Raw genomic sequence first — 12,426 nt, forward strand, 5'->3', positions numbered from 1 at the left:
AAGTTATTTCAGTAGTGTGTAAGTCCTGCGACCGATGACCTAGGAATTTACACACATTTGAACTTTTTGAAGAGAAGAGGCCTGGCAACCAACAGGCTAATACCTTAGCACTTTAAGCACTCCTGTTCGTCGATTAGTATGTATCGCCCCACTTCTGAAACGTCACCGTGTGGCCTATATAAATACACTCCTGGAAATTGAAATAAGAACACCGTGAATTCATTGTCCCAGGAAGGGGAAACTTTATTGACACATTCCTGGGGTCAGATACATCACATGATCACACTGACAGAACCACAGGCACATAGACACAGGCAACAGAGCATGCACAATGTCGGCACTAGTACAGTGTATATCCACCTTTCGCAGCAATGCAGGCTGCTATTCTCCCATGGAGACGATCGTAGAGATGCTGGATGTAGTCCTGTGGAACGGCTTGCCATGCCATTTCCACCTGGCGCCTCAGTTGGACCAGCGTTCGTGCTGGACGTGCAGACCGCGTGAGACGACGCTTCATCCAGTCCCAAACATGCTCAATGGGGGACAGATCCGGAGATCTTGCTGGCCAGGGTAGTTGACTTACACCTTCTAGAGCACGTTGGGTGGCACGGGATACATGCGGACGTGCATTGTCCTGTTGGAACAGCAAGTTCCCTTGCCGGTCTAGGAATGGTAGAACGATGGGTTCGATGACGGTTTGGATGTACCGTGCACTATTCAGTGTCCCCTCGACGATCACCAGTGGTGTACGGCCAGTGTAGGAGATCGCTCCCCACACCATGATGCCGGGTGTTGGCCCTGTGTGCCTCGGTCGTATGCAGTCCTGATTGTGGCGCTCACCTGCACGGCGCCAAACACGCATACGACCATCATTGGCACCAAGGCAGAAGCGACTCTCATCGCTGAAGACGACACGTCTCCATTCGTCCCTCCATTCACGCCTGTCGCGACACCACTGGAGGCGGGCTGCACGATGTTGGGGCGTGAGCGGAAGACGGCCTAACGGTGTGCGGGACCGTAGCCCAGCTTCATGGAGACGGTTGCGAATGGTCCTCGCCGATACCCCAGGAGCACAGTGTCCTTAATTTGCTGGGAAGTGGCGGTGCGGTCCCCTACGGCACTGCGTAGGATCCTACGGTCTTGGCGTGCATCCGTGCGTCGCTGCGGTCCGGTCCCTGGTCGACGGGCACGTGCACCTTCCGCCGACCACTGGCGACAACATCGATGTACTGTGGAGACCTCACGCCCCACGTGTTGAGCAATTCGGCGGTACGTCCACCCGGCCTCCCGCATGCCCACTATACGCCCTCGCTCAAAGTCCGTCAACTGCACATACGGTTCACGTCCACGCTGTCGCGGCATGCTACCAGTGTTAAAGACTGCGATGGAGCTCCGTATGCCACGGCAAACTGGCTGACACTGACGGCGGCGGTGCACAAATGCTGCGCAGCTAGCGCCATTCGACGGCCAACACCGCGGTTCCTGGTGTGTCCGCTGTGCCGTGCGTGTGATCATTGCTTGTACAGCCCTCTCGCAGTGTCCGGAGCAAGTATGGTGGGTCTGACACACCGGTGTCAATGTGTTCTTTTTTCCATTTCCAGGAGTGTACAATCGCTCGGCAGCTATCCCACCAGTCAGCACAGCTGACGCCAGCAAGCTACTGATTGGAACCGAAGAAGCCTGATATTCAAACACCCTACGTGTCTGATTTAGTTCCTCAGTACATGGAATTCCTATTAAACAGAAACAGTTTCAGCTACTCGTGTGTCTTGTTTCCAGTGTTCTAGTTGTTAGGGCAGTAGTGATGATAGCTGGAGATAGTCGGAGGGATATCTGATTAGTTCTCACTTTGGCCGATAGTAATTTTGACAGCCGAGTTGATAACTGATGAAGCTATGATTAGTGATTTCCGAATTTGCAACTAAGAGAGATGGGGTTGGATGCAAGATATCGAACTCATCAGTAATGGAATTGAAAACAACCTAGTATCCTGATAAAGAATGCAACTGGTCATGGAATGGTCATCATGAGACACAGAAAGCTATGGGGAACCAGCCTGATCCATGCTCTCTTCATCGGCGCCGAAACTAAAAGATATGATCGACGCTGCGCCCAAGCAACGCACTTCTTCCTCTAGACTTGGGAGGTCACACAAGTAAAATCATGCACATGGAGCGTTTCTAAAACCGTTCTAATGCTATTGCGAAGTGCTAGAGGGGCACAGCGTCTTGAAGGAGGTACTCGCAGTCCGCGAGCTGCGGTACGCCAGCAAACGATGCATACGACCGTGCAGAAGCGTCCTGAATCATTACCTGCCGAAAGCTGGTGGCAGACGTACCAGGGCCAATTACATCCCATGTAAACATTCTCGACGCTTGAATACCTTCGCCATCTGTGTGAGCAGTGTCATGTAAAGGATTACCTACTTGGTCTTCGACCTATGATGTCCACCATTCCGATTCAATTCTCCAAGCATCCTATTTCAATGCTTTGAGCATCGAATAGCATTATTCCTGCCCCAGACCTATTGTTTATCCCCTGTTAAGTGCAGTGAGAGGTTAAATGTCGGTGGAGTTTCTATCCAGTAGCGAAGAGATTATTCTGTATTGTACAGCTGCTCAGCGACTGATCTCCGTCATTTAAATGGTGAGTGGCCTACTACACTGTGGTCCGTATATTCTCGGTTACAGTAAACGAAAGTCGATCGATAGTCTTGTCATCACACGACTTTGATGCCTATGACAGTTTATTATGGTGGAGGCAGTTTTTGCAGTTTCTGCGAGGCAATTATTACATTTGCTGCGGTGGCTGTTTTCTGCGAATCGAGATTCTAGAGGTACACTGTTGACACTGTGCCACGTGAGAAGCTCAAAGGCTGTAAGACGTCAGTGATGGACTACCTGATCTGTAGGGCACCCAAGGTATGACTTCATTCTGATAGAAGCGTCTTCCCCATCGTGTACTTGGCTCGCATCACGACGGGCTGAGGCATCCCAGTGACGTGAGATTAACATTTCCTTTCGCTGTAGCGAGAGGAACTATTCATAGCTACAGCTACCTGTATTTCGTTTATTCATGAGTGTGATGAGTGGACTAGCTGCTGAGAAACGCCTAGTCTGAGCTCTTAGCCCGAACTGCTTACATTTAAACAATAATATAATAATGACTAGAGACAAACAGCTGTAACCTTGCCTTATTTTACATGTTCATCTCAGCCATATTATTCTCTTACCAAGTTTCTTATAGCACTGTTCGGTGTAAGAGATTCCACATAACTGGAGACACACTAATCTTACTTGCAGCGACTGAAATAATTTCAATAATGTTTGGTAATTCTTCTCGTGACCGAGAGAGTGGGGGGGGGGGGTTTCTTTGCTATGAAGTCAACAATCTTAAACAGTAATATAAAATAAAATCACCATTTTATGCAAGACACCCTTTTTTGTTACATAAGGCGGAACTTCTCATCCCATATTCATAGCAAGCACGGACACAACAAGAAGAACTGCACCACAAGATGATTACACCATTTTATGTTTAAATGCTCGGAAATTTGTGATCTGCAAGTCTCTGAACACTCGTATACAGAATTTACGTAAAATCTGACAGGAACATTACAGTTCGGCCAAAAATATAATACTGCAAGTCATCAATTTTATACCAAGTTTCAATTCACTCTGATAACATAAAATGAACTAAACATATCGTATAATTGTTGAACTACAGGCACACTTGAAAACATATGAACAGAACAACAGTAACTCTAAAAAATGAAGGGGACCTGTGACGATTTTCCGTCAACTGCTGCAGGTTCAAAAAATTTGAGAGCCGCTGGTGTAATGTATACACAGTGATTATAGTTTCACGTGAAGAAGAAATTGCGAAGAATGGAGAATTAGATAAATGATACGGTTCAGCTTTCCACTGACAGCTATATTTGTTCAAGGATGCGCATGTACTTGTTGAAGGAATCACCTGCAATTGGCCAGAAATAAATTACATGAACAACAACAAAATTTACATCTTACTTGTTTTTTCGGTACCTTAATGATCATGCTATCTCACTCAAGTGAACCACCTAGCAGTAACCTGCAGTAATTTAAATAAATTACAAAAAATGTAAATCATCCTCGCTCTTGTTATAAATATCTTAATGATTATGTTACGTTATTCGATATGAAAAGCCGGAAAGACCACCAGTTTTTATTTCTCACATCAAGGTATGCTCATCATCAGATTAAGGCAAAGGTGGTTTTAAGTCATGTTTCAGTTGGAGTTTCAGAACATCGTATCAGAAGAACAGTATACGCCCTGATGACAAGCGCCTCAATGCACGACTGTAAACTATCAGAGAAGCTAATAGGTATACTTATCTCTACCTTGAGGCTCAGTTTTAACACATAATCTTCGAACCATATCGTCAGAACTCCACGTTTTCCTCAAGCGTAGTTCACAAATCAATTCTCCCCACCGCTGACATCTTGAGACAAGCAGCGTCACTCGGCAGCAACACTGCAGCGAATACAAATAAATTACGGAATCGAGTGGATGTAGTATACCGGTAATCATCACTACTTCATGACAACACTGAATCATAACAGCGTACTGGAACTGTAAATTCAGATATTAATTTTTCAAAAAAAAAATTGTTGTTGTTATGTTTGTTTACTGCTGTTCCTGTAAGCTGCGTACGTCGGGAATTCAGATTTTTTTCTTAGGCGGAAATCGTACCTCTATCCGATTGTCTTGATTCAGTTTTCCTGTGTTTTTTCCTTATCGGGCACAGGCGAAAAACGAAAAGTTCAACCGCTCCAGAATTGAAACACCGTCTCTGTATACTGGCATGGATAATTTTCATGCACTGTGAATGTACAGGAGGAGGAGGAGGAAAATTCATATCTCCATCATGATACAGCTTTCCTGCAGGTTCCCTAAAAAGATGTTTGTATCGCCACGTCCTTTCATTTGTTAGCTTCCTGTATTGAATACTCAGTAGTAGTTTCATAGTGAGGTTACCGAATGGAAACAAACGATAACAGTATAAAGCAGAATATGTTTTCACTGTTCTCTGAGGAAAATTAGACGAAAGAGTTGCCAGTGTCGAACGACCCTGTCTCGTCCTGTTTGGCTCTCCGTGAAGCAGATAAAGGAGTGTTGGGGGGAATGTCTCAGGCTATCTGACGCGATGGAGTGGGTTCCACTTAGAAACTGCCTCCTCTGATATCCTCCTCACTCGCTTGTCAGCTAAAGTATCGTATTTTAAACGCGTAATTTTCGTTCTAGCGTCTGATCATGTCTCTTCCTCTCCATTTAAAATGTCTCTGAATCCTGAAGAAGGGCGTTTTCTCCTCGTTTGGTAATACACACGGTAAAGGAGACACATTCAGTACACCTATGGTTAGCTCTGTTTTAGCCAATTTTACTACAGGAATACCAGGTTAGAACGCTGCACTGCGCTATTAACAGATTAATGATAAGACTGCAGATAAACGTCGATTTAGGAATGCAAGAGATTAAATAAATGATCAGGTATTGTTGACATGCAAGAAATTACCTTTCTAGGATGCAACCTTCTTGGTGTTAAAACTCTTGTTTCTCTGTACAAGGTTAAGATACTGTACGAAGCCAAATTTGTTTGTGAATTCAAATTGCTACTGATTACACAACATTTTTAAATGATATTTCAAGTCTAAACCCTGTACATGAAACTGTAAAAATTCAGTTATATTATATGAGATTAAGGCTTATAATTTTTATTTGTTTCTCTTTTTCAGAAAACCTGAGTATCAGCTCACTGAACCTGGACATTGCTTTGAAGATATACGGTGAAGCCTCAGGAATGTACCTCTGTTTCAATAAGAAGTGGAAACTGGTTGGAAAGGTGGGTACATGTACGTAAATGGAACTTCATAAAAAGAAAGTTCTATTAACAGAATGGAAGTGGATTCCATTACTAGTTTCTTTGGTAGCTGTTATGCAGTACACTTTTCAACAAAACGCATTACTGATGCTCCTGCAAATGGATGCAAAATCGTCAGAATTACAGTGTTACTTACCATTCCAAACCCAATAAAACAGTGATAATTTACCATGGTCTCCTACAGTCTATCCCTCACGGTTATTGCCACTTTGGTGCAATCTATTACACGATAGTCAAATAGGGGAGAGTGTTGTACATTGGGAGATTTTTTAGACCTTCGCCTATAACCAGCTCTTTAATGGAAGCTGAGTATGTTCTTTTGTTTTTCACTTTTTGAGTTCTGCAGTCTTTTTCTGAAATTACGAAAAGCACTCCAAGTACGGTTTTCCAAATGTGAGAAAATACTACAAGGTCGGACTATATGGGGTGCTTATGGCGGTCTGTAATGCACAGTCCTTCATGTGATCCTAAAATCGGTTACTATGTTGAAACACGGACGGTACATTTTCCTGAAGGTACACCACTATCCCCTACGGTCTGACTAGTTTCATGCGGCAAGCCACGAATACGTCTCCTGCGCCAGTCTCTTCATTTCAGAGCAGCACTTGCACTAGGCGTCCTCACTTATTTGCTGAATGTCTTCCAAACTCTGTTTTGCCCTGCTGTTTTTATCCTCTACAGTTCCCTCTGGTACCATGAAGGTTATTCGCTGATGCCTTTCATCCCGTTTCTTCTTCTTGTCAGTGTTTTCCATGTGTTCCTTTCTTCGCCGATTCTGCGAAGGACCACCTCATTTCTCATAGTTCCGTCTAATTTTCAGCTTCCTCATATAGCAGCATATCTCACACGTTTCGATTCTCTTATCGTCCCGTTTTCCCACTGTCCATGATTCACTATCATGCAATGATTTCCTCCAAGCGTATATTCTAGTAATTTCTTGCTCAAATTAAGGCCTATCTTCGACACCAGCGGATTTCTATTGGCCGGAAATGCCCTTTTCGCCTGTGTTAGTCTGCTTTTTATGCCCTCCTTGCTTTGTCCGGCACGGGTTTTTTGATTCCAAGGAATCAGAAATCCTTAAGTTCGCCTACTTTGTGGCCACTAATTTAGGTGTTAAGTTTTTCGGTATTCTCATTTCTGTTATCTTTCATTACTCTTTTCGTTGTATAGTTTAGTTTCAATCCATATTCTGTGCTCATTATACTGTCCATTCCACTCAACAAACATTGTACTGTTTCTTCACTTTCACTGCGGATAACAATGTATCAGCGAATCTTTTAGTTGATATCCTTTCACCATGAATTTTAATCCCACGCTTGAACGTGTCCTTTATTTCTTTCATTGCTTCACCGACATATAGATTGAACAGTGAAAGACTGCACCCCTATCTTCCTCCCTTTTTAACCGGAGCACTTCGTTCTTGGCCTTCCAGTCTCACTGTTCCCTCCCGGTTCGCGTATGTATTGCATGTCAGCCGTTTTTCCCCGTAGCTTGCTCCTATTTTATTCAAAATTTCGAATTTCTTGCTCCATTTCACATTGCCGAACGAATTTTCTAGATCGACAAATCCTATGAACGTATCGTGATTTGCTTTCATTCTTGCTTCCATCATCAAGCGCAAACTGAGAACGCCTCTCTGGTGCCTGTACCTTTCCTAATGCCAAACTGGTCGTCATTTAACAAGTCCTCGATTTTATTTTCAACTCTTCTGTATGTTATTCTTGTCAGCCTGATTGTCCAATAGTTTTGGCACTTACCTATTTGTTTTTGCTATCAGCGAAATTGCCAGGATGATATTTTTTCCAAAAATCTGATGGTACGTCGCCAGTCTCATAGATTCTACACGCCAGCTTCGAATAGTAACTTGGTCCCCATTTCCCCAAATGATTTTAGAAATTCCGTTGGGATGTTACCTGTTCCTTCTGCCTTTTTAATATCACTCTTCGAGAGTTCTTTCAAATTTCTGATTCTGATACTGGATCCCCTACGTCTTCATTAATTGATTCCAGTTTCGTCTTCTGTCAAGTCATCAAACAAGTGTTGCAAGCGGTCTTTAAGTAAACGTAAAGTGGAGAAGCCATAGCTTCAAGCAGCAGAGGAGATGAAGCACAATGGGTTTGGAATTGGTGATTTTGAAGGCAGCCATAATGAATTCTTGGTACTTTATACTTGATAAATTGGTAATTAGTAGTTCTGCAGTTTGTTTCGTGGATATATCATCGTGACTTAATTTTTTTGTATTTGTTTTTTCCAATTCATATAATTCTTAGGCTGTTTTCACTAAGTGTAAACGACTTTGGGGCCTGCCTACTGACCCCTCATCAGGCTTATTGTCTCATTCCACAGAAAAAGTTTGTGAAGAAACGCTGCACGTTCAAAGAGACGCTGTGGCAAGCAGCATACACGCAGTACCAGTCGGCGTTCCACAAAAAGCGCTTCATGGGCTTCACGTCGAAGGGCAGGCCGGTGCGCGGTGCGTGCGACGCGACCAACAGCCGGCGCCGGGAGTGCGGCTGCTGCAGCCGGAAGCGGGGCTGTGGTTCCTCTTTCATGTTCCTGCGGCCGGGCAGCAGCAGGGACATCGATATACATAACGACCAGATTCGGCACCATAAACAGCATTCGAGTCTCAGGCAAAGGCCTTCGTCTTGAGCGTCGCCGATCGCCGAGTTCGCCGCCGCAGCAACAGCAGTCGCAGCAGTCGAACCCACCGTAGCAGCAGCTTTACTGTGTATCCGCCGCCCACGCTACGCCCCCCTCCGCCGCCATTAGTCTGCGTCGACGATACCAGTCATGGGACGCATCTGTGTACTGAGTATGGCCCTATGCGGTTACCGTTATCCGAAACGGTAAACACGTAGAAATCGTGTAAATGGGAAGAAACGTATGCCATAAATGAGAACCATTACGACGTATGCCTGCTTCCCAGAAACGTTTTGCAGCTTTGAATATTGCTAACACTTGGTGGCCCGACTGAATGCTTCATTACTCCGCCCTTCATCCCCCGCAGAGAACAGTTTGAAAATTCATAATACGCTACGGAATGCAGCGGGATGGGAACTGTCTCAGTGATGACAATGAACAATAAAGTCGCTAAACAGTCTATTATATTCCTGTAGAGCAAACACACATTTAGGAAGTCGCGTTCGAAACGTTTTATTATTGACGTAGTAAAATGGCATCAACAGCGACCAATGAGCAGTCAGCAAAAGTCTTGACAAAATAGAATTCTGCTGAAATCAGCGTAACATCGAAGAAACTGATCTGAGAACAATGCCGAGAGATCTGCATTACGACATGGTACCAAACTGCAACTAAGTTGCACATATGCACATAATTAACACGAATGCCCCCGTAAATTGCCAGTTCCTTAAACAGTTTTTGTGTCTCATTGTAGAGCTCGCTGCTTCTTGAGTGTGCTTTCGGATTAAATAAATAACGTGAGTCCAACGAGCACTTGCTCGTAGCAAAAGGCTGAGATATTGGGATTGACTGAGGGAAAAAAGTCACGACTGTCTCAAAGAGTAGGACACTTATTTCTACAGTTGTTGTGAAAAATGGAGCAACAAGAACTTAATGAGTGTTGAGTGTAATGCCATGATTGTATGTTTGTTATAAAGTAACTGCAACGTTTGCACAGACTTGCGTAAAGTGAAACAGATTTTCTTAACATGTTATTTTCAGCCGGACGCCACATTTCCATCAGACTTTTCACTGTAGATTTTGTTAGTAATTAAGAACGTAGTTGTCAGTATAGTGCTGGTAACTTAAAAGTTCGGTTCAAGATATACATGCTGTCGATTTGTTGTCTCAAGTGACCCTAAGAGGGTCTGTTATACATTCCATATGTTTTCTAATACCGAGTACATTTCTGTTGTATTATCATATTTGCTTTATTGACACATTTTCTGAACGTATATAATAGGAAAACTCGTTACTGATAATGCACACAAGTGGTTCCTTGTTATTATTTATAATGACAGAAAGTGTAATATTTATAATGTGTACCTCTATACAATTAATTGATGGCAAGGTGTAGTCGCCTCTGTACCTGTAGAATAATATTGGCTCTGACTCGAGCAACCACCAAAGCAGCTAACACTGCATCATGGCTACCCCCTATTCCATGACAGGAGAACATGTATTACATTTTCATTCCATTTAAAATGCCCAGACAATTAAGATAGCAGCACATGGGCATAAGAAGCTCCTGAACTTCTGTTTGGCACTACTTTCCACTAGTTCACATTGCCTGAAATTACTCTCAGAACAACTGTAATGTAACTTTGAGTTACGGTAAGAATCCGTAAACATTGCCCATATGTAAAAAGTTATTATCAAAGAGTGTGTTAATGAAGAAAGACTCATTAAATCAGTTACCTCTTCATGCAAAATAAGTTACAAATGTTCCACATGGCTTTATGTCGAAAAATGTAGTAAAATCACAAGATGTCAGTAATTGTGTACATGCTACTACCAGTAACTGCTTTTCTTTCTATGGACACTCATATCAGTACACATTATAAGGAAGATATGATGAGCATTAATGTCTTTTCTTGTGTTATGAAATGCTGTTGTCCTATTTACGTGTTTGTTTTTATTTAGGGAATTGAACTTTATTGCATACACTGATTTGTTTATATTTAATGAATAATGTAACTTTTTCAATAATGTTGTAGCGTCAACCACACAGGTATTTCAGAAGGCAAAACGTGACTAAATTTCATAAATAACTCAAGCAACCAAAGCTCAGATGTTCAGGAGAAAGTAGAAGAATCTCTTTCCCCCCCCCCCTCCCCCCTCCCTTCTCCAACTATCTCCTCCCCCCTCCATCCTGCTCAACAGCACCAACAAGTTTTATTTGTATGCAAAATAATACAATAACACTGTTTTGAGTGTGTCCCTTGCGAGACACCAGTCGATTAATATAGGATGAAGTGACACATCCAATTCCATTTCTGACTTGTTCTCCACTTTAGCCTGACACATAATATCACCAGATTATTTTTTGTATCAGATTGCACAAACTTAGAGATGTGACACAACATCTGCACATCATGTCCATGTCCAAGGAGAATACTGTGCATGAATGGAAATAAAAATATTGTAATGAAAAGCAATATATGATCTGTGTAATTTAGTAATTGCTGTTAAGCGTTAGAGCTGAATGTTGTGTGTCTATTTAAATGTTAGTAGCAGTAACAAGATGTGTTACATAAATGCCTTGCTTGTATGTGCTAATGTGCCTGAGCTATGCAAGACTGTCTTCACAGTAACTAGATGCACTACTGTTTACAACACACATGTGCCAAACATCGTTAAATGCTTAATTTAGAGTTGTCATTTTGTACAAATCATTTTTTCACGTTCAGTGTATTGATGTGGCGTCCACATTAATGTGGCCTATATTTAATAATTCTGTATCAGAAGAAGCACTTCAAGCATTCCATAAAATATAATGTTCAAATTATTAATTTAAGTAAACAAAAGAAAACTTGTTTTCATAGACCAAAAGGAACCACCCTTTTTAAGGCATTTTAAACTAACACCTTCTAAAATTCATTTACTTTCCTGTGTGTTTTACTTTGATGAGGATCTCAACTTAATAACTGATTGTCAGTACAGCTGTACCTGTGAAACTATTTAGTAAGGAAAATTAGTGGCAAATAATTTTGTTTCATGTGCAAGGAGCTAGGAGTCATCAAAAGCATATGCTGTATGAAGAAATTGTGTGCATTTTGATGTTTTCGTTGCTTGATATGCATCTTATGTCAGAGAAATGATACCTCTGTTCACTTGCAGAAAAAAAAAAAATCAACCATATTGACACTGTACATTCTGATAATTTGTAAGATCCTCAACTCACACTTAAAAGGATTCTGATAATCAGATATGGATGGGATGACGAAGTTCCTACCATTTTACCTCATGTAAAGAAAGAAAATTACTTGTCTGTATCCTTCATGCTGAAATGTTTTCGAAAATCGCATTATTGCGTAAGTAATTAACATTTTGAGATACTGTTTAATATAAACACGTTATAAATGTTGTAACGTAAAGTAACATGTCAGTGTAACTTTCCATTAACTCGAAGTATTATCAGGAGGACGTATCCCCAGTCTTATGATATATTTTGCTTATGTACATTCTGGTGTAGCTTCTGCTGCTGTACATAACTGTATATACAGAGTTTTAATACACTGCCTTATTTATTGAGATTTTTTTGTACAATAAAACTGAAGCTGCACGAACGATATTTATATTTTTTTCTGTTTTTCCCAACGCCAGTTATTATGCCACCATGGATAAGCTATTCAAAATAAGCAGAAGGTAATTTTTATTTATTTATTTATTTTTGTAAATACACCCCAAAAACTTTGGTTCTAGTGCTCCACTATTACTACTACTGTTAACCATTGTACAAAATTGTTCAAGACAATAGTACTCTGGTCTGAACTGCATACTTTAATATAAACACCCTTGACAAAAAAATTAATGTCCCCTAT

General features: G+C 41.9%; 1 protein-coding gene across 1 annotated transcript in view; it reads left to right on the forward strand.

Moving 5' to 3' along the window:
- Positions 1-12,156, forward strand: part of LOC124548484 (fibroblast growth factor 8) — a 171,235-nt gene extending 159,079 nt beyond the window's left edge. The window contains exons 4-5 of the mRNA XM_047125178.1: positions 5,775-5,881; positions 8,267-12,156. Of these exons, the coding sequence (XP_046981134.1) occupies positions 5,775-5,881; positions 8,267-8,572 (413 nt within the window). The 3' untranslated portion in view covers positions 8,573-12,156. The remainder of the gene's footprint in view (positions 1-5,774; positions 5,882-8,266) is intronic.
- Positions 12,157-12,426: the final 270 nt, after the last annotated feature.

The sequence above is a fragment of the Schistocerca americana genome, chromosome 1, assembly GCF_021461395.2.
Source record: "Schistocerca americana isolate TAMUIC-IGC-003095 chromosome 1, iqSchAmer2.1, whole genome shotgun sequence".
Taxonomy (NCBI): domain Eukaryota; kingdom Metazoa; phylum Arthropoda; class Insecta; order Orthoptera; family Acrididae; genus Schistocerca; species Schistocerca americana.